General features: G+C 42.3%; 1 protein-coding gene across 1 annotated transcript; it reads right to left on the reverse strand.

Annotated features, from left to right (window-relative positions):
- Positions 1–3,848: 3,848 nt before the first annotated feature.
- Positions 3,849–22,345, reverse strand: KLF5 (KLF transcription factor 5). Its single transcript, XM_071550088.1, has 4 exons — positions 21,925–22,345; positions 19,241–20,111; positions 18,084–18,143; positions 3,849–5,798 (listed from the first exon to the last, which is right to left on the reverse strand). Exons 1-4 carry the CDS (start codon positions 22,144–22,146, stop codon positions 5,620–5,622), a joined length of 1,332 nt encoding a protein of 443 aa, XP_071406189.1. The 5' UTR covers positions 22,147–22,345; the 3' UTR covers positions 3,849–5,619.
- Positions 22,346–23,417: the final 1,072 nt, after the last annotated feature.

Genomic DNA, 23,417 nt, shown 5'->3' on the forward strand with positions numbered 1-23,417 from the left:
TCTATGTCCTCTTTTTGGTCTAGCAATCCACCCCAATGGATTGGAAATAATGACAAACCACAATAACAATAGCCAGCTAAACAAAGCAAGTATAAACACAAAAAACAACTGAGGCTGGGAAGAGAAATGGCCTTTGGGGATATTATTTTGAAGGGACTTCTGACTTTGATTTCCCAGGCAGAGGAGATGGCAAATCAGTCAATGTGACTCCCTGTTTCTTAAGAAAGAGACAAACCATGTTTTTCCAAAGCTTTCTGTAGACAAAGCCATTGAACTGACTACTACAGTAAAAAAGAGTAAGTCAGCAAAACAGGGAGGTCAGCACAAAAACCAAGACTGGAAACCCCATGACTCCACTCTGAAGAACTAAATCGTTCTGAGCTGCTGCCTAAAAAGTGCAAGAATCTCCCTTAGCACTGCATGCTTTTGATCCATCCCATGGGAAGGGGAAGGCTACAATCAGGTTCCTGAGCCCTTTGTGGAAAAAAGATCACACTAGGTGCAAAAGTAGTAACATGCTATATGTATTGACACAAGCACTGTACATAAAGGAAAAAGTTCGCCCCAGTTATACAACCCAGGGAGACTGGCAGAAAGTAAACAAGCCACACTGTTATTCCTTATTCTATGAATTAAAACCCGAGGCAAGTGAGAAGCGTGCCCCAGCCAGTCACAGCACAGCAGTGGGACACATGCAGTCAGAAGCAGGGGCAGTGGCAGCACTGGCCCAGGCCTGGCACCAGCAGCTGCCCAGTCAGCTGGGAAAGAACAACAGGAACTGGAGCAACGGAAGAAATCGGAACCATGGATTAGGATTGAAACCGATGGGCAACAGATACAGGACAGGGCAGAAACGAGGAAGGAAAAGCAAAGCTAAGGGAAGTGGAAGCTTGCTTTGACTAGCTACCCTTGAGACCTCATTTCAGAATGCTGTTTGCTGCCACCTGCACAGGCTCTGCAGAAATAGCTCATATTTCTAATCTGCCTAGCTGAAGAGTTACTCTCTTTTTCAATGTGAATTCACTTTGTTTCTGCAATATAACCACCAGCAGCTGTCTCTCTCTCTCCATTGCAGAAGACTTCAAAATAAAGAAACAGTCTACTCCTTGGAAACAGAAATTCATTCTTAGATTTCTTTCTCAATATATTAATAGGAGGAAGTACATACTTTTACATTTCCCTGATAGCCTGCAAATTCAGTCTAGATACATGGAAGCACCCATTTTCTCCTCAGCTGACCTGTGGCGCTTGCTGCTGTGACAGGTTGCCAAAACCAAGTTTTTACCAGGATTCAGAGTTGAACTGAATATGTAAATGAACATGTACACACACACACACCCCATATATATTTGCATACATATTTGTATATAAACAGTAACTAGTTTTAAACAGGACAGTAACAACATCAAAGGAATCTGGGGAACCATGGCACTCTTCATGGTGCGTGGGTGCGTGTGGACAGGCCTTTGTTGTAGACAGACTGGGCTCTGCCTGGTGTGTCATGGGCTCTCCAGTGGCCTGAGTCTGCTCAAATCCCAAATCCAAACAAGCAGCATTGGTGAGGATGCTGGAAAACACAGCAGATGAAGACAACAGCAACAACTTAATGGTTAGTAGTAGAGAAGAGGAATAAGTAAACATAAGCAAGTATGCAAGTCACTTTATTAAAAGCATACCCATTGGGCTGCTTCTGCTACTTACAGTGGCCAATAAATTCCCTCTGTCCTAATATGCTCAAAGTGCCAGGATGCATTATTCAGCACATGAGTAATCCACCACATTCTTTTGGTTGATAGTCAGTTGTTGAGCCGGACTCTCATTCCTGAAGGTCAACAGCAACACCACTATTGTAGCTGCAGAGCACGGCAAAGCCTTGTGGTACCTTACCCACGAGATTAAAACAAGGACCATGCAAGGATCCCTGTAATGAAGATAACAAGGTTCCCAAATAGGCAGATGTTCCACTTCTGCAGATGTTCAGGCCCTACACTCACACTGAAAACCACAGGAAGGAACTCAGCACCCAGTCAAGAGGATGAGGTGTTCACATGGCCACCAGAAAAGCCAATTGACCCACTGGATTTTCCCTCTTCATGTGGAATGATAATTCAGGCTCTGAAGACTAACTGGAGAGTTGAATTTGAAGGTGGCCTCCGTATCTTGGGGGACTCTGCACCCACTGCTTTAAAGGAGTTGAGCAGGAGGGCTACGGTGACACTGCTGTTTCTTGCAGGTTTTGAGACCAGGCATGCTGTTGAACTCCTGTATTAACATTGTGCGTTGCAGCTGCAGTGCTTGCCAGAGCAGAAAGCCCCTTTACCTTTGGTTTTGTAATGTATTCTAGTGCATGGGTCTGTTGTGTCTCTCTGTTTGCATTAGGTTAAATGCTGCTGAAGTAGACGGGCCTAATTATGGCCTTTCATACAAGATTAATATGAAGCCATTAAAGCTGGTTTATGCAACCAGGTAGCTGAGCAATAGAAACATCTAAAACAAGTATGAGGCAATGTTGGAGGCTGAAACCGTGCAATCAGCAGGCTTTCATTGTGAAAATCCATGGGAAACACAGGAGCAAGTGCTGCCCTCCTCTACAGACTTGAGACAAAACACAGCAAAAGATTAGAAGGTGACCAAACCCACGACCCTCCAGCCCCAGATGGGAGGGCTGAGCTGAACAGGGAAGCTTGCTGCTCCCAATGCTCCACGTCACTGCTGTTACTCACACTCTACCCTGCACTCAGCAAAACAAGCTCTGGTAGCTCTTTCGCAGTGACAGCACATGGACGATTGCCCAATTCACTGCCAGCTTCTTCTCCAAGCAGAAAAACCTCAAAGAAACTTGGGTGTTTTTCTAATGGCTAGATCAGAAAAGAGCAACACCACAGAAATGCTTCTGGGAAGTCTCTCCCTATTCCTCAAAATATCGACCTTATCTTTGCAGTTATGCAGGTTTAGATGATATGCAGGGAGATTTTCTTGGTAATTAACCAGGTCTTAACTGACTGTTAATGCTACCCTAGGTATTTTTTAAAAGGATGGATTAGCTGACATGTGGGAGAGGGTAATGAAGAGAGAAAAATTAATTAAAGAAGAATCAAAGTTTGATTGTAAGGAAAGAACAGAGAAATTCAAGAAAGGATTTAGCAGTCAGAGTTTACAAGAAAATAATGGTATTTTGAGTAGGCTGATAATTAATTTAATTGGATTATTATAATTTGTTAGAAAATGATATTTAAACTGATTCCTTTATTGGCTTTAAGGTAAGTTTCTTTTTGAAAAAGCCCAGCATGACTGGTTTAAGTTTGGAGGAAAGGGCAAGAAGACAGATGTACCCCACCCCAGATCTGAACATACGCTTCCACTCAGATTTTTCACGTGAACTATACTTCCATCTCCCAAGGAAGAAATACTGAAAGGGAGACAGTGCTGTGGCAGGCAGTGTATAGTGCTGTTTTGGGACTTTCCTTGCTTTCTAGGGCATGAAAGGACCGTTTTGGGGAGAAACTTCTTTTGGGCAACACTATTGATGAGTGTGAACAGGTTTTAACCATTTCAAAGTGGGAAAGAATTTGCATATTTCTATACACCCAACAGATACCTTTGATTTCAAATCATGCTACAATGGACAATTGCAACCATTTAAAGTTCAGATGGCAGAAAAGCATCATACTTTATCCCTTCACATTTATTATTTTCATCAGGGCATAAGGGCCAGGTACTTTCCAAAGAGGCAGTCCCTGCTATGTAGAACAGACATTCTGCTTAGTATTGCCATGATTTCCAGTTCCCACTGCAAAAACACAGAACTTTCATTGTCAGGAGCTAGAGAGAGCATATGCATGCACACACATTAGGCACTTTGTTTTATTTTGCAACAAAAAAAAGTCTTTATATATAAACCATTTCATTCTCTCTCAAAACATTCTACAACTATACAGCTGTTTGCTCCACCATTTGCATAGGAAATACCACAATACAAAAATAAGGTAGGGGGTAGGCAAAAGAAGCAAAACAGCAACCAATTTATGAATGTGTTTCCACGTATAAACATTTGAAGCCTTACAAAATTATTTACATCGTTTGTCAACTATTTACATTAAGAGCAACATTTCTAACTATAACAAACAGAACTATAATTTATCAAGTATATGTAAAATTGTCTTAAAAAAAAGAGTCTATCATATACCACAAATAAATAAAGACAAACAATGGTTTTAACAAAGCTAAGTTTTCCTGCAAGACCCCTTTTTTGGTATTTTGATTGTCTATTCTAGCCTTTGGTTGACAGCTTAATATTACGGCTTGTGAAGTTCAGACACTTATTAGGTTGGTTTGTTTTTCTCCTGTTGTCTGGCCAAATCCTGCCTGGTCTAACCTCATCTTTGGCCTTTCATTTACTATTTCAAGGCTGAGCACGGTGGATCAAAGTAATTGTTAGCAAAAAAGGGCACCATTTCTTTGACTTCAGTGGAGTTTCAGCTAATTTTGTCAGCAGTAACTTTTTCCCTCTGTGTGTCAATCTGAACAGTGGATTAACTAAACTGCACTGTAATTTTTAACAAAATTACTGTATCCTTTACCTTCTAGAAAATTACATGCAATATCCACATGAAACTAGATCATACTGGTGCTGAACCAGCTTAACATGTCTGTGTATGGAAACTGCATCCTAAATCCTTCCTTTTAAAGTGATACTAAGTTTAGCTTATAGTAAGAGGTTTAACATTCTGTGTTCATTTCATCTATCCCCGTTATTTCAGCTTCCAACATTGACTTTACAGTTCATTCTGCATGTTTTGCCCTTTTAAGCAATTTGAAAACAAAATCCTGCTTTGAATATTCAGTGCACACCATTGAGTTAACAGGTACAAAACATCTGAAAGGCTTAGCTCAGTTCTATTAAGAAAAATGAAGCTAAGTCGGTACTGTTTTGAGAGGTATATAAGTAACTGTTTTTTATAAATGTGCCATGTTATCAAATGTAAAACAACTGCTTTTTTCAGATGTTTCTTAGAAAACTTTTGCAATAAACCTAAAAAGCTGATTTGCATATTTACAAAATCTTTGTCATAGTAAACATGCAACACACAGAACAAAGTGTTTTGTTCTATAGCTGTTTATGAATTTTTCTATGCATTTTGTATCCACAGAACAGCTTAATATTAAAAGAAAACCCCACATGTACTAAATATGTCCAGTAAAAACCTGACAGATTACAGTTTATGGCTTTTCCACTGTGTGCATTCATGTGCATCCTCTCACTAATTTGTTTACTAAACATTGTCACCATAATGACAGTGTTTTGGTCAAAACACCACAAGAGAAAAAAATATGTATAAAGTTGCAATGTGTCAAGATATAATACTTGTAAAAGAGATGAACCTGCTGACTAAAGCCATATACACCATGAAAGCAAACAACCAACCAACCACTCTGGTAGAGTGATACAGTGTCTTCCCTTTTTCTGCATAAATATACAAAATATACATTTCCAGTTTCTTTTGAGATCTCTTTTAAATGGATAATCCATACTCAAAAATTAAACTAATTTCAGTTGTAAGTTGAGAGTCAATAGGAAATTGCATAGATACAAAACAGCTTCAATGACAAGTCCAGCTTTTAGTTCTGATGCCTCTTCATGTGGAGAGCCAGGTGATCGGAGCGGGAGAAGCTGCGGTTGCAGACGGCGCACTGGAAGGGCTTTGCCCCCGTGTGCTTTCTGTAGTGGCGCGTTAGTTCATCTGAGCGAGCGAATCTCCAGTCGCAGCCTTCCCACGTGCACTTGTATGGCTTCTCACCTGAGAGAGAGCACAGAGAAATGAAACTGTCAGCTGTCGCTCTTCAGGATAAAACTGATGTGAGATCACATCGAATGGCACTGCTTTTCCATTTGAAGAAATACGTGACAAACAAGGAGGTGACAATTCCTGGCTATTTACAGATCTATTCATCAAGCGACAAAGAAACAGCCCTTTTGTTTTTATCAGCAAATTTTGCTCTTGAAGTGTGATTTAATACCTCAGTAAAACTTAAGAAATTTTCAGAAATGTAAATTAGAGACAGCTATGGTACAGAAATGCAAATTTAAAAAACCTACATGAGGCTGAAGTATGTTCCTTTACACTCACTCCAGCACGAGAGCGAGTAGGAAAAAAAAGCAGTCTCATGTGACAATCCAGCCTAGTTTCCCACTTACACTTGCACCTTTCAAAAATGGCTGCTATACAGAGCTTTTTTAAGAGGTCTGAAATGCAAAGGAACATTTCCATGAAGATTCTTTGTAGTGTTCAGATCTATTCAAGAGCTTCTGATGTGTGAAGAAAGGGGCACAGTGTGTTACAAACACAACGGGGATAGTATTTTCTAAAATGTCACAAGCAATAAAAACTTGGTGGTATCCTCCTTGGGGATAGCTATATATAGAAGAAAGCACCTACAGGTTCAAAGCACCCATTTTCAGAATTAAATGTCTACAGTAAGATGCTTAAATAGACATATTTTTGAGGTAGCAATTGCTTGCTGTCTCTAGTGGTCTGTACTGATGTAGGGGGAGCATGGTATCCCTGAAAACTTGCTGTGTTACAGCAGTTCTGAATGCAAACTTCAAACTAACTACCTATTCTTGAGTACAGTGGCCCAAGAACTTCAACTGTTTACATTCATCCATTTTAGAACTATAAATACAGTATTTTAAGCATGCCTGCAATTTGCAGGTGTGTTTAAATGGGAGAAATATAAAGTCACAAAGTCATGATGACCTCTGTGGAAAGCCAGAATTTTACACAAGTACATACACCTGCTCAGAACCCAGTATGGGCATGATGTCACCTTAGAAGCAAGCTTCAAACAAATAAACAGGCTAAGATTACCTATTCATGGGCTAATATCATTTGACAAAAACACCTTCCAGATGGGAGAGTGGGTTGCTATCTATATATTTTATACTAATTTGACCCATTTGGCAAGAAGAGAAAGAAAACTGAATGTATCAAATCACTTGGCAGTAGCTTCATCTGGAGCAGAAACATACCACAGCCAAGCTTTCCAAAAAGGCCTTTCCAACCTATCTTACAGATCTTCTACCTCTCCACTTGGTCTCAGACCTTTACCTTCACATCTCAATCCCACTGCATTGTGGAATGCCTCCTACTTTCCCTATTTTACCACCACACAAACATACAGAAAAAAGACAGAAGCCAGTATCTTGCAATCCAACTGTTTATTTTGCATAAGTTATGCAGGTAACACCGTCTGAGAAACTCCAAAACATTACTTCAGAGGCACTTACTTATCATGCAGATGAAATTATGAAACTGTTTTTGTCTGGGAGTTTCTACTGCTTCTTCTGATTAATTAGCAGCTTTTCATCTACTACTGAGTGCAGAACCAGCCCTCTGCTCACAACGGGGATGTGGCTTCATGTTTGCAGGCTCATAACCAGACCAGACCTCTACGAGAAAAACTAACCACCCAACCACTTCTTCGCAAAAACAGCAGCCAGGATTTATTGAAATTGTGGGGAGAATGTAACATCCCTTAAGAAAAACAAGAGCCTGACATCATCTCTCACAGAATTTGTAATTATTTGGTGGATTGCAAGCAGAACACAAGTTATCACAAATTTCCATCATAGCTGAATTTTATCTGAGTAAAATCCTGATGCTGATTGAGAACTGAATGCTCTATCATAGAGGATTGTGTTTTGCTCTGTGCAACACATCCTGTAGGGCTAAAAGACAGATTTCATTCAAAACCAGAGTGTAAAGCTTTTCTAACCAGAAAAGCTGGTTGAGGTAATGTATTTGGTCTTCACAGTAGAATGACCGGAAAAGTGCCTCATTGGTGAGGGATCTTTTGCACTATAGACATGATACTGGGTTATTAATGGAGTCTGTAAAAGACTGTTGCTGATCAACAGGACAGCACCAGCCACATCTGTGAGCACTTTGTGTTAAAACTCACTTGCACACACGGAGGTTCCACAAAAGCATTACTCCTGCATTTGAAGCATCTTAACTTAAAGCCAGTCTTTCTCTTCTCTCTATGGGCTCTAAACTCTTTAGAAGTCTTCATTTAAAACTGCCACCTTATACTTGATGCTGAACTCCCAGTCTTGTGTTCCTGGACCCCCCGCCACTGCCCAAGGAAAGCATATATATAGTCAGGCCTCTACCTATTCCAAATGCTTGCTCTTACATTTTGCAGAATTACAATAGGAATGATAGAAAAGGTGAAGAGAGCAGGAATATAGCACTAGTTAACAGAAGCCTAGGAATATCCAGACCAGACCGGAATGGGGAATTGGAGATTAAAGTCTGTTTCCAAGCCTGGCATCGAGGCAATATGAAGTACACTCAACTTTCACCAAGTGTTGGACTACACTGCACTGAAAAAGCAGCCTCAAAATTGTCCTGTGTAGGTGGTACCAAACCCTGTCAGAGTCCAAACAGAAGAAGAAGCAGTCCCTCATTAAAACCTTTCCTACCGTGCGAGCAGCATCAGCAGGTTGATAGGAAGGCTCCTGGCACATGAAGTGCCAGCAGTCAAGGCAGGGGTGAACCCTGTGCCTTTCTGGGTGCCACATCATCCAAGCCAGCGTTGAGTCCAGAGACCAGAACTCCCATCAAACTCTGCACTGCCATGATCACTTCACTGCCTGCCGCAGCCATGAACCTCACGGGCAACAGCGCTGCTCAGGTTAAAAGCTTTAAGGGGCAGAGCACTGCTCCTCCCTGTGGGCGGGCTCCTGCAGACCTGAGCTAAACCAACCCGTGCCCAGGGGATGAGCAGAGGGGAACGAGCTGCTGCCTTACACAGGTTGTTTGAACAGTGTTACTTTTATGTACTGGAAATTAAAGCCAGAATGCTGCTTTTAACCCCTGCTTTGGCCAACGGTTAGAACTGGAAAATGTATTTTTAGTGCCAGTGTAGAGGCCCAGATTATTTTGAATAAATCCTAGGGGTAAAATAGTGAATATCAATGTTTGTAATGCTAGTTTCCGTTGGAAAGTTCTATTTAAGAACTGAATCAATTTCAAATGTTTTCCTTTTGGGCATGGAGGAAGCAGGGGTAAGAAAAAGTAGGTGGAGATTATTTTCACTCCTTTAGAGAAAGCAGAAGAATAACAAGCTGGTAGTATTTTCTCTTTTTCACCTATACACATGCTTTTTGTCATCTAACAGAAATATGAATTTTGTTTCAGTTCCTGCAAGGGAAAAGAAGGGAAAAAGTGCCTCACATTAAGCATTTTCTGAAGTGATCCTACTTCTCTGCTATACTGACTTTAAAGCTCTGAGAAATCTGGGTTGAAGACTTACTTATGAAAAAAGCAGGTATATACAACAAGGGACACTGAATCCTTTATCCACTGTTTTCGTTGGCTACATGGTAATGTAAGATTTGTTTACTTTAATGATTGTGTGAAATACAGTAGCTGTAAAGTTTCAGAAATATTTGGTTTTCCTCCAGCAATTTAGGGCTTCTATAGGGTGTTAAACCAAGAATGCCACTGGTCATCAAATATGAAGGCAGTGCGGCTTGGTTACTGGAACTCGATCGTGGTATCAAACAGATATTTCACTGTAAAAGCAAGAAAACAGCTAACTCCTCCACTTCAGGGGAGCTTCCACGGGATTTGTTAGAATGTCAACACTGTTCAACTAAAACACCATGGAGGAAGCTGGTACCAATTTCCAGCCAAATAGCACACTCCAAACCTTTCTTCCCTGGCCAGAAATATTATACACAGCACTTCTGGGAAACAGAACTGCTTTCCTTTAAATTATACTTCAACAGGATAGGGATTTCATAAGTTTAATTGGATTTCTGCATAACCTTCTTCCAGTATCACTGGTTTAAAGTATTTTGCTAGGCTTACACATCACAAAATATATTTTTAAGTTCTTGAACTTTTAATACATATCCACTCTTCAGTTTAAAAAAAATACATTTGTGGAGCTGGAGAAACAGACTTGTTCTTGAGCATAGAATTTTAAATCTTAATGTTTAATTTGGAAGCTCTTTTACAGAAAGAACCCAGCAAGAGATAAGGGAGTTTAACCTGAAAGGAGACTATTTTGCTTGCCATGTGCCTGTCTGTTACAAAAATTATTTATCATGCTGTGAGATTGCAAGGATGTCAAAAAAGATGTTTAGCTATGCACATGTAACATGCTAACCAAACTGGCCACTTCAACAGATAAAATTTCCTCAGGTAGGTCACAAGGTTCAGGTTTCTTATCAATACCACAAGAGAGTGGTCTGGACCAGAAAACACACTGATGCCTCTTCTCCCTTTATCTTCTTATGATTTAGCCTTGTCAAAATGCACCAGCTGCTTTCTGAACATTAATTCTAGTCGCTGCCAGTGACACTCATGGCTGTGGTCATTTGGGTATGGCACAGTGCCACCGGTGCGGGGGTGATGGTCTTTTTGAAGACATCATCTATCTTCAACATGCAACCTCTGTTAAATAACACGTTTCTGTTTAAAACCGTTTGAAAAAAAACCAAGTCACTGAAAGCCTCCATTATTGATGAATTTCCCCACTAACACGAAAATAAACTTCACTATTTCACCAAAGAGATTTTGACTTTATTTCTCAGATTCACTGCTACAATGGCTTTCTATAAATATAAAGCGATAAACAGCAAGGGCTGAATTTTCAAACCTAAAGGTAGGTAACTCTACTGGTATGCAGAAATCCAAATACAGGTATTACACCAGCCAAAACCTGCAACTTTACTAGTTCGCTATCAGAAACTTCTGTCAGAGCAGCAAGTTGGGAGCTCCCTCAAGGAATAAAAAGTACTATGCTTTTCAAAGACTCCAAAAACACAACACCTGATCACAGCTCACAAGGGTATAAAAGCATAAAGACACCCCCCCAACGCACCCCCCCTCGCCAGTCTTTCCACTTTAATATTGTGTTTATGGTGGTACTATTTCTAGTGGCAAGTGTTTGGCCTAAAAAATACTCAGCTAGGTGTGATAAAATGCTGGCAGACAAAGCAGAAGTTTCTGCACCATAGCTGCATCAGTTATGTACATAACATTCATCATGTTTGGTTTTAAAACAGATTATTCAAAATACTTATGTTGTCTCAAAGCTTTCTGGTGCATTTGTTTTTACATTTTTCACATTAGCATTGGTTGTCTTAATTCCCTGACATGCTATAGCCTCAAACTGTTACCAAAAAAATAAGAACAAATGAAACACTTTTTGGTTTAGTTTGCTGGAAATAGTGTTTTTCTCTAGCTCACAGCAGCACAGTTCTAAACTCTGGTCTTTTCCAGGCTGACTCGACCTGAAAGTAGTTACTTAGGTGTATGTCACTGACATTTTTTGCTCCCAACATTTAGCTAAAATCAGACCTTCCTTCTGCCACTGACTAAGTGCTGTAATTGTTAAAAGCAGCTTCTTGGTTTGTACTTTGATTGGTTTGGGTTTTTTTGAGAAAGAACAGAAAGCTGGAGTTTCAAAATAAATAATTCCTCAGTTTAAAAGCTCTTTAGAGCACTAAATTGTCATTTGTGCAAGATAGAGATAGATGAGAGGGCTGGCAGCACGCAAGGTATGTCCACCTTAATTTGTGAGTAACAAAACTAATTTAGTCCTTGAAACATCCATCCAATCAATGATATGACTGAGCAACATATGCTGCAACATTTGAAAGTGCGATAAAGCCTCTGCCTAGTATAGTGATGGCTGGAGTTTGACCAGTGTGACTTCACAACGAAACAGCATTTTAAGGAATTTTGTAACAGAGAGCTGTTAAGCCCTCGAAGTCCAATCACTGATAAATCAAGCATGAACAGGAACAAAAGATAACTGACTGGTGAGCAAAGAGGACAGTGAAAAGAACTGTGCATCATCTACTTTCTGACCACAGACATTCAAAAGGCATTACCTTCTTGGGGCTCCCACCACTGCTTGAAGCACATTTATTTTGCTAAGTGTTGTCTTACATAGTTCAAGGATTACTGGGGAATCTTGACTGGCCTGTGCAATGGTTTATTTTCTTTCTGGTATAACACAGTCTTAACAGAGGTGGTCTCTCTTCAAGGAGATATGCAAACAAAGAGAAAATTTTTTTAAAGTAGGTTTATAAGAAATCTGTGTCATCTGTGGTGCATGGCTGTGCCTACACATCTTGTGTTGAAGAACACATTTCCTCACCAATGCCTGTGGTACAGGAACAGCTCTTTAGCTCTTTCACCAATAACGCTGGCTTTTGTGCAGTCAGATAAGAGGTGCTCTTAAAATGGAATTTATTAAACACATACTGTAGACTTCCAGATTTCCATCTACTGTATGCACACACATACACAAAATTAAAGCAATACATTAAAGCTATTTTAACTCAAAGTGAAGCACTGTACACTTGCCAAAATCAAGGGTTTTAATATGTCCTTAATCAGAGTTGTTAGAGATCCTTGAATATAAATAATGTAGCCTGACAGGACAGGAATGCTGCTACCAAGATACTCAGACTAAACTAGGACATTACTTAAATGTTTCTAATCTTTCACCAATGGGAGGTGCAGGTCATCTAACAAACAACAAGCAACGCACTACCCTGGCTGGAACCAGGAGTCAATCGTCCCAGTCAGGCTCAGAAATTAATTACAATAAGGAATGTCTGATCAAATCATGGAAAGTTTTAATCACTGGCAATTGCTGTGAATCTTGGGACTATATTAGCCTATGTAGGGCGGTCTCAAAATGAACTATATTTAAAGTCGGCCTCTTAGGTCAACAGTTTCCTTATCAGGAATCAAATATCCTGGAACTGAAGTTTAATCCTCTCAGGGAGCAATTGACAGAAACAACAGTTTTTTTAAGCTTTCATGCTTAGAGGGACTTTCTAGGCTTTTAATCAAAAAGAAAATATTAGGCTTTTCTTTTCAGTATCTAAAATCTAACAGGAATACCCCTCAACTAACACCTTGGAATTTAATTTCTGCTTCATAAAAATTGCATGTTGATGTGAATGATCAGTAATAGTTAATGAAAATTTAGGTTTATGTTGCTAAGATTTCACCTTGTTTTGAACACCACTTTCTAACACTTCTCATTTAGCTTATGACTACAGATGAAGAACCAGATCGATTAATCCCAAGGTCTGAAATCGTTCACAAAGTGTTTGAAAAAAAAAAAAAGCATTATTTTCCCTTAAACTGTGGTTTGCACAGGAAAATAATGTACTTCCATTTCTCACACAGGCAACTAATGGATTTAGCAGAATTCATAAATAAAAGATACTAACATACTCTTCAGCAGTGTCTAGCAACACTGCACTTTAATGCACTTTGTCAATAGTTTTATTTAACTCTCTTCCACTTTGCCTTATGGTCTCTGTCAATGATGGCGTTTACTGACAGCTCCTTAAAGTATCATCTGTACAACTGACTCATCTAAGAGGTCAAAGATGCAGGATCTGCACAGAAATATTACTTAATAGCTGTTTTCATGATGCAAAGGTTTTTCCAGGATGAGGTTTGCTATGTACACAGAAGGCTGCAACCATGAGCAAGGCAGAGTCTTTTGGCGCCTCCATTCCTCATTTGTGCACCATGAGTGAAATCCCTTACCAAAGTCTCAGGATTATTTGAGTTGATACATGTTTTCTCAAGGAGTTTTTCTTCCAGCAGGAGCCAAAGGACTATGCATCTTCCCTCCTGAACCACAGTCATCCTGAATTCCTGGGCAATTCTTTATGGCACCAACTTTAACAAGTGTCCCTATACAGCCATGATGTGCTCAGAGCACCAAGTCCTAGGAACTGCAAAAGTCTACTGCACACAACTGGTTCTAATTCTGTTGTACCATCAGTCTAACTTTGGATTCATTGAGGCAGAGATCTAAAATAAAGTAAAATGTTTAACACCTTGAAGAACTGCACAAGTCAGCAGCTGTTCCATGCCTATATTAACATTCAAAGTAACTACGAATGGTGGAAGTATTTTGAGTGCTGCTTATTTAGAGAAATGCCATTTCTGTTGAGTTATCTCGGCTTCCACTTCCCATCACCAAATCCAAACTAGATCTATAGATAGAGATGAAATAGTTCTGCAGTTAATGCTAGAAACTATTAATGGCAAGTTCACCATGTGACTAGAGAACATGCCTGTGCAAAGACTCTGTATACGGAAAACCAATATGCAGCTGGAAAATGTCCTCAATGTGCATGCCTTGATGTGTTCAAAACAATCACAGATTTTCTTCTTAAAAACATACACAAATTTGAAGCGTGCAGCTGTTCACAGAAATAGTAGTACAAAAACCCTGACCCTGGTGCCAGCAGTTCTGCAATATACCAGGTTGGGTTCTAGGTACCCGCATATCAAACACTCAACTTACACAATCCAAATCTTGAACATATGAAACAAATCTAAAAGGATACGTTATAGAATCACTGTTTCTAAATGATTACTTGATTTATATTTACATACTAGGATGCCAGAAAAAGAATTGAATGAAGTTTATCTGCAACACACAACTAACTGCTTTTTGTCGATATTTGGCCCGTTTTTTAAACTGGACATCCAGTTGTTATGCCAGAGCTTCAATGTGATTTTACTGCTGAACAGCCTGAGATAAATGCACAATCCCCTCATGCACTAAATGCTGTAGTTGCACAAATGCCGAGTATTAACTGAAACTTTTTCCATGACAAAAAGGGCAAACTTATTTCAAACGAAAATACTTGCTTCAAAAGGTCAAAAATCCAATCTCTTTTTAAAGATGTTCCAACAGGTAGTTCAATAAACTGAATACTATCTTACCCATCTCAGAAACAGCTAAGATCGAATTCAGGTATCATACTGAAATGTTTTAAGGTATTAAAATGTACCAGACATCTGCATGGAAATGGACAAAAAGCATTCCCTATATTTTGAACATTTGAACCTTTGTTCATATTCTGTTCTGGGGTTACCAGCTGATGAACTAAAATTTACTTCAACATTTACAAGAGCTAAAGCATTACGTAGAGTAATGTGCCTGCTTCAGCAACTGGTACAAATACATTACCCCAGCTTAGCTCTTAATGGGAACACTGGAGTCCTAATCAACAGCAAGAGTCCAGTGCAATTACATTAAATCAGCATAACCATATTAGCTTGTATCACCTGACTTAGTGTAAGGTAAACACCTTGGGAACACCAAAAAAATAAATGGGATTTTCCTCTCGCCCATTTCCTATAGTTTTATTTAAATGTACTTCATAAAGTTTGACAGTGTGCTCATATCTGAACTGAAATAAAAACCCCAGCCAACATTCCACCTATCAAAAATAACATTTCCCTTAGCTTTGTTCTCAAAGAACATCCACTAAACCCAGGGAAAACCTTTCAGAAGGGAAAGGCTGCTAAATAAATACCATGAAAAGGCTGAGATTTTCCAATACAAAAGGAAAACCATAAGGTCTGTCTTGACTTTTAATGGCAGACAAACCTCCCTTCAGGCTCTTTTATTTTAAGATGACAGATTGCTGAGAAGGGCGGGGACTGGTTGGGATGAGAGAGAGACTGAAGCCAATTTTAAAAGGTATTGTTAAGAAACTAAGAATAAGGAGAGAACAACTTCAGTGGTCCATGATTACTAAAGAACGGGTTTAGCCAGATAAACAGGTCTTCTATCCCTGAAGGGATTTGAAAGAATATCACACACAACTTTATTAAAATGGATTACGTGACATTTGCTTTAGACTTTGTAGGTAAAAGCTTCATAAAAGCCCTTTAAAAATATTTTAGAACTAAAAAATTCAAAAGTTATTAGTGCTGTATGAATTCACAGTTCAGGGGGATGGGATGCACAGAGGCACACACCCTAATTTAGCCCTCAGCGTTGAGCCCTTTGGAGATCAATAGCAAGATTCCCCTGTGCTCCTGGAGAAACGGAGCAACTTCAGAGGTTTCCCTAAGTTTGCACCCCTTTACTTTAACATTCACTAACTGATTTAATGTTAAGTCAAAGATCTGGCTCTTAATACAAACTTGAACGGTATGATAAGGCAGAGACCAGTTTCGGTGCTGGAAATCTTCAAGTATGAAGTGAATATTCAAGAGAGTTAAACTAATCCAAACTCTGAAATACTGCAGGTAACAGGATAGGGACTCACATTCTTGCATGTAATGCACGCCTTAGAGTTTATCCCTTCATTCACCTCCCCAGAAGACCCTTTGTATTACAGACCTGCTTAAGTTCACTAGATTTTTATCTAAAACAACATTCTTGTTTCCATGAATACATCGGCTCCTCTGACCTTTGCACATTTATCCACATTTCTAGGTAAAAAAGTGAAGGCAACAATAAACATTAGTGACCCTAAGCAATGTATGTTAGCAACGTGGTATGTATTTCTATGCACACAAGTATTCACTTTGTAAACCCTAACGTCATTACTACTCAAGGTACAAAAAAAGATATACATTGATTTAAGAATGGAAAAGCACTCATTTCAAATGCTATGTAATGCTAATTTTGATACTAAAACTTTGCTCTTCTCTCTCTTCATAGCTGTTATATAATAGAAAACAACATATTTAAAACCGGTATTTAGGTCCTAGCTGAAATGCGTAAGTGGAAATTGCACATTTTTAAATTTACACATCATTTATTAAAGGGGGATTCTACTCTCCAACACTACTCAGATTTACAGCCTCATGAAAATAGTCCTTTCTTACTAAACCTACTGCTAATGAGTGGTTAGTTATATAGAGAGTATTTTTAACCGTGGTTCCTCTTAGTCTGTTACTAATGCAGAGCAATAATCTTTGTACAGTTGTTTTTTATTTTTCACTGTGATTGCAACGCAGGTAAAATTTTTTTAATCAAAATAAAATTTCCTAAGTAACTTTTAGCCTGAAGATAGTAAATTTCTTTACGATAATCTAACAATCCATTCAAAATAACTGCTGAAAAGAAGGCCTTGTTCCCATAGAGATAGTGAAACATTTTGTTAGTTCACATCTTGTATCAAGTTTTGTTTTGACTTCTGGTTTGAACTTAGTGAAATCTCCTTACTAGAAAGGCACAGCCTTAGCACTGACAGCCTGCTTCAACAACCAGTTTCAGCTGTGACTTGTCTTTTGCTCTGATTCGAAACCCATGCATAAAAAAATGGGGTCCATACTTGGTTTTAAAAACAGAAGGTGAAGGCCTCTCCTTTCATTTCTTTACGAAATCAGTCATACGCTTTTCACTGATTTAGCGTGAGCAGTTCAGTCTTAAGATTCTTAAATAGTTTCCGGTGTGCTGGTGGTGAGCTACTTTTTTTCTCCGTCTCCCTCTCTCCTTATTTTCCCTGCCTCAACAGGTGAATGCCTAGGAAGATCACCTAGAGCAGTTCCTCGTCCCACCCGCTGCCCCCTCTGCACACACGTCTCAAGCAACACCATCCGCGGCTCCGCTCCAGGCGGGCCTGAGAACACAGACTGCCTACATAGCTGCAGGCAGAGTTTGATCAAGGTACAAAAAAAAGGTGTGATGCACTGACACTGCTAATTTTCTCCATTTTCATGTCTGTTGCTGACCAAAAATAGAAAACAAAAAATTATGTTGTTGCATTTTAAAAATAAATATGTAGAACCACTTATCTTTTGAAAAAATAGTAAAACACACAATGCCAAGGATGAAGTAAATGAATGTATCTTGGGACTTTTCATGATGTTTCTGAGAAATACTAAGATTAAATAACTCTAAAAGGTCAAAGAAAAAAACCCAAACCAGAAAATCCCATCTACTTCGATAAATCTTTGAAAGAATGCATTTACTATGCCTAATTCATTATTCAAGGAGGAAAAAAAACCCTTTTTTAACATTTTAGATTGAGAAGTTTCCATCTGCTTTATTTTCAACTACTTTGAGTTCTGTATCATAAAAGCTTTAGCAAAACTGCATTAGTAAAAGCAATTTTTCTTCTTATTGACCAATCCTTACATATTTCCTAACTGCCAGTCTGTACCCGCACCACTCTAGAGAAAACAGGGAGAAGACGGCAGATCAAATATGCTCGCTTTCTCAGAAAATGTATCAACCACGAACAAACAAGAGACCGTGAGAGTGCCAGTACATACCTGTGTGAGTTCTAAGGTGTGCTTTTAAGTGAGAAGACTTTGTATAAACTTTTGTGCAGCCTAGAACAAAACAAAAAAAGTAGACAGGATTCAGTAGGGAGAAGAGGGACACTTCACATTACTTTTAAACTTCCTCACTCAGTTGTGGGATACTATCTGGACATATTTACTACCTTCTGACATCATCTTTGTCATTTAAAAATAAAATTTCATATAGAAAGCTCCTAGGGTCATGTTGCTTTACACAGGAAAGAGAAAACCACATATGTTTCTGGTAGATTTACTGCTTTGTATAGACAGTAGCTGCTCAATCTACCTACAGTAACACATAAGTTAACAACTCAGCAGGGGCTTCATTTTTTTAAAAATTACTGAGAGTATTTGATCAAGTCAGACTCAGTGTGATTGTCACTCAGGGCCTAGTGTAACTGTTCCACCAAGCACTTAACACAGCACACACCACACAGATGCCATGACACCAAGAGTTATGCTGCTCAACCACCAGAAGCAATTTCTCTCTGCACTACAACGGGTATAAACATCTTGTATGTGGGATCACGTACTACATAGAGGCACAGTTTGTAGTCAGGTCCCTCTTTCCCCTTCAGTGTAGGAGAGGAGAGGCTGGAAGGCAATCCATCTGCGGACAATTATCAGAGATGGTTTTAATGGATTTTGGAGGGAAGCTGAATCTCCTGTCCATAGCAGGGAAGATATGGCTGTGGTCTCAGATGCTGGAGCTGAAATGATTATTTCAGTGCCAGAAGATTTAAATTGAGCTGTACTGTGTTGGACAAACTGAGCCCCTGCTCCATCTCAGGTATTGGTATAGTGAGAGCAGGAGCTGCATAGTCACACTGACATTAGCAAGGGCCGTAACTTTTAATTTTTTATTTTCTATAGAGCACAAATTTTGTAACATGGTAAGATGAGCTCAACTGTTTAACAGAATGACAAATGACATGAAGAAAACAGTATGTATTATTTAAAGAATGGGAAAGTGTGCCACACAAAACAACAAAGAAGAGAAATTCTACTTCAACAAGAAATTATTTTGTTCTCTACACTACAGCTAAATTAAAACCACTTATACCTCATTCATGATTATTCCCACCTTTTTTATTGTAAGGGTTGGGATCTTCTGGCAAATTGCTTACCAGGATAGTCACAGTAGTGGATGCGTCTTTTCTCCAAATCTGGATTACTTCTCCTGTTGTATCTGACCGGTTGGATGTTCTGGGGGGTTATGGGCAGAGTCGCTGGTAAATTCGGATTGTGAATTGCCAGCTTAGAAGCTATAGTTGCGGCGTAGGATGGAGGAGGGGTTAAATTCTGCAGCATCTCTGCTTGTCTGTCTGGACTTCCAGGCTCTGAGCTTGGGGGTGAAGGAGGGAAGTAAGTGGCCTGCTGCTGCAGAAACTGGTTTGGCATGGTGTATGTACAGGGGGGGATGCCCTGGAACTGTTTCATTGCAGTCTGTGGAACAGCCGAGGACAGCGTGTTAAGGCCCGCCATGGCTGACGGCATGGAAACATTGTTTAGGGAGTCCATCACGGCTGCCTGAGTAGTAGTGTTGGGCATATCTAAATCCGGGGAGCTCAAGAGCTGATACAACTGGCCTTGCTGGGGTGTGACAGAAAGATGAACATCTGGAGTAGGAAGCTCCTGCTTGATGAAAATGTTGTTCACATCAGGAGTTTGGTGGGAGCTGAAGATGCTAGTAAATTCAGGGAGGGCCTGAGTGGGAGTAGGGGCAGGGGCAGTAGTTTCATTCTGGTGACTGAAGATGGTGACCGGCTCTGTCTTGATGTGGGTTACGCAGGGTCGCTGAGATTTGTACAGGCCAGTTCTCAGATGGCTGATGTCGGGGAGGAAGACGTTCATGTTGATGCTGTAAGGCAACCCTTCGCTGTCAGTGAAAAACTGGTCTACAACAGAGGCACTGTCTCTTCTGTATTTCTTATGTTCGGGGATGACGGCAACGGGCGGGAGCTGAGGTGCCAGGTATTTCTCCATTTCACATCTTGTCTACAAAGACAAAACAGATCATAATCCACATGATTTGTTACTAGCTAAGAAAGATGATGGCATGCAAGTCATGTGAGGCTTTGCAAATAAAAGGCAATATTGTTCAGCCAGCCGCAAGGCACCTTCAGAGGAAGTTATGAACGCTCACACTAATGAAAACCTGCCTTTTATAATCAGCACACTGATCAACATCAACAAGGACAAGGAGATAAAGCCATGGCACAAGTCATTCACACATTAAGATCGATCTGATGTTTCAGCATACACAAACTTTTCATCTTTTATGCCTACAAGACAGTGCGAGGCACAGAAGTGACAGGCGCTGTGCCTAATCTGCAGATCTCCGGCTCTGGAATTCACTTCTTGAGCAGGGTTACTGACTGTTTCACCCGCTTCTCTTTGAAATGCTAACTCTAAAAGCCACATCCTCAGCTGGCTATTTGAATGCTAACACTTCAGATAATGTTTATATGTTTATATATATATATATATAAATATATATATATTCTCTATACTTCCAGTATTTTTCATCCTTAAAAGAACAGTACTTGATTAGAAAAGTGACACCAAAGTGTAAAATTATTAATAATATTGAATAAAAAGAAGATGGGTTGATGGCATGAGAGTACTTTCGGCGTAGTGTCTCCAGGACTACACTTACACCAGTAATAAACTATGCAGTGTATAATTGGCTAATAGCGTGATAAACATGTCCCTATTCATGCCTCAGTCCTCGGAGAGCTCTTTAATTACTGGAAAATCATTCTCTTAGCGCAGTGGTGCGAGGGAATCCGTGGGTGGCTGGATCCCTATACATTACTGGTGTACAGTCATCGGCAAAACATTTATCACGCACTCTCCAGTGGGCCAATGCTACATTCCCCCTGCCCTGTCAAGACAGCGCTCACACCAGACCCGTTTCGCACCCCGCAAGAGAAAGCAGCGACAAACAGCAACACTACCAGAAAGTGGATTTTAGGCCCTTTCTTCAAAGACCCCCGTTAGACACCACAAACAAACAGACCTGCCTTCCCGACCCTTTGATCTGGATCTGCCCCGACATGCCAGGCTACTTTTTCCAGCTCTTGTTTACGAGCCGAGGGCAGCTCCCTTTGAAGCCGTGAGTTATTTACTCGCTGTGTCAGAGACGGCCGAGCGGCGGCAGCGCCCGCAGAGCTGCGGCCAGCGCGGGTGTCCCACGGCAGCACCGGCACCACCGAGCGCTGCTCCCGTGCGGGGGCCCTGCCCGCCTGCAGCTCCTCCAGCTGTTTGCCTGCGGATACGCTCTCAAACAGCCTCCTGGGACAGGCAGAATATCCCGGGAAGTCCCCCCTTACCCGGTGTGTCGTGTGCTCTCCCCCCTCCTCCCTTCCGAACATGACTCCCTGCGTGGGCGAGGAGGACAGGCGGCCGCTCTAATTCTGCCGCCGGGCAAGTGCGAAGGCAGCAGCTGTAGCTTTCAACACACCCGCGGGGGCAGTCCCGCTCCCCCCGCTCGCCCCGGGACGGCCCGTCAGCCGCCGCCGCGTCCGCCCCGGGTCGGGCCGATGGAGCTCTGCCCGCTCCGCACGGGCGGGATGGGCGGCGCGGGCCACTGCCCCGCACACACACGGAGACACAGAAACACACACACACTCACTCACACACGCCACCGCGCTCCCGCCACAGTCCCGCACCTCGGGGTCCGCCGCCCTCACCCACACCCCGACCCCACCCAATCCCGCCCGCCCCCTCCGCAGCGGACGCTCCCGCCCGGGGGCTGTGCGGGGACCGAGTGCCCGCCGCGGGCTGGGACGGGGTGCCCGCTGCCTACCTGCACCATCTCCTCCGCCGGCAGGGTCGCGCCACCGCCCCCGCCGCCGCCCCCCGGGTGCTGCTGCTGCTGCGGCGGCGGCGGCTGCTGCTTCAGGTCCTCTCCAGGGAAGATCGCTGCCTCCCGCGCCCCCAGCACGGGCTTGAGCTGCGCGAACACCGGCTCCTCGGGCTGCGGCACGGGCCCCAGGCGGGCGGTCATGGTCAGCACCCTGGTGGCCATGGGGCTGACGGCGGGCGCGGCGCGGACGGGCTGCCCGCCCCGGCGCAGGGCGAAGTGGCCCGCGGGCGGCTCCGGCGGGCGGGAGGGCGGCGGCTGCTCGTGCGTTCACTCCCCAGGAGCCCCAGCCCAGAGCGCATCCACTCCGCTGTCGTCAGTGCCTCCGCCTGTACCTGGCCGCGGGTATCTACCCGGTGCCACACGCCCGCCTCTATTTCACCCTACTCCACCCCCGGCCGCCCCTATACCCCACCCAGCCCGGCGAAGGGGGACGGCCCTGCCGCCCGCCCTGCCTACGGGGAGCGCGGGCGGCTCCTCCCCGCCGCCCTGCCCGGCCCGGCCCGGCCCGGCCCGGCCCGATCCGGCGCTGCCACGCAGCCGCGGCACCGGCGAGCGGTCGCGCTGCCGTTCCTGCTCTCGCAGCCGCCCCGCTCCCGGTGCCGCCCCGCAGCAGGCGGGGAGCGGTGCCGGTGCAGGTCCCCGGGCAGGGGGGACCGGCGCTGGGCTCGCCGAGGAGCCAAGCGGGTCTGCAGCAAGTGCGGGGCGGTCCTCCCAGATCTCTCCGTGCTTCTACTATTATCTATAGTCTTGTAAAGAAGCGCTGCTAATGTGGGCACTTTAAAACAACCGTCTTGTCCCACCTTTCATCTTCAAAAGCGTTTTAAAGGCAGTCATTCAGAATTATTATTTTTTGTCCCGAAGGCAACTCGTATTCGAAACCTGCTGCTAATTTCAGCGCTGCAATATAAACCACCTCCCGTCATACGCTGTGAAAACGCTGTTTTTTTAGCATATTACAGAAAGAGAGGAGAAGGCAAACGGGTAGAGGAAAAGAGGTATCTACGATTCTATCTGATCTTCCCCCTCACCCCAGACCCTGAATGAGGCAAGTTTCTATTTACTTGTTTTGAGGTGTGGTTTCGACGCAAAGCCTATTTCCTCGTAGACAGGACGGTGAGCTAAGCTCTCGCATGTTTCGCTGAAGGAGAAAAAGGAGGGACGCTGTCCTTTCGTGCCACACTGACGGGCTCACGTCGTATGGGAAAAGTACAGCGTGTAGTGGAGCCTTGGAAAAACCCACAAACTTTCCACCTTTTTGACGGCCCCGGCAGCCCTGCATGCTCGGTTTGCAGAGAGAGTCCGTGAATCCACAGAAATGTTGACAACTGCCCCCTCCCCGCATTTATCCCCTATCATTTACAGACAAGGCTCTTTTTTAAAAACGTAAAAAAGCATTTTTTCTGGTCAACCTGGCACTCCTCCCCTTTGCCGCC

Source organism: Pithys albifrons, chromosome 1 (assembly GCF_047495875.1).
Source record: "Pithys albifrons albifrons isolate INPA30051 chromosome 1, PitAlb_v1, whole genome shotgun sequence".
NCBI lineage: Eukaryota > Metazoa > Chordata > Aves > Passeriformes > Thamnophilidae > Pithys > Pithys albifrons.

Coding starts and splice junctions, on each gene's coding strand:
- KLF5 (XM_071550088.1), bottom strand. CDS start 22,146: ATGGCCACCAGGGTGCTGACCATGACCGCCCGCCTGGGGCCCGTGCCG. Junction 20,112..21,924: donor CGGCGGAGGAGATGGTGCAG/GTAGGCAGCGGG, acceptor TTGTCTTTGTAG/ACAAGATGTGAAATGGAGAA. Junction 18,144..19,240: donor CCACTACTGTGACTATCCTG/GTAAGCAATTTG, acceptor GTTTTGTTCTAG/GCTGCACAAAAGTTTATACA.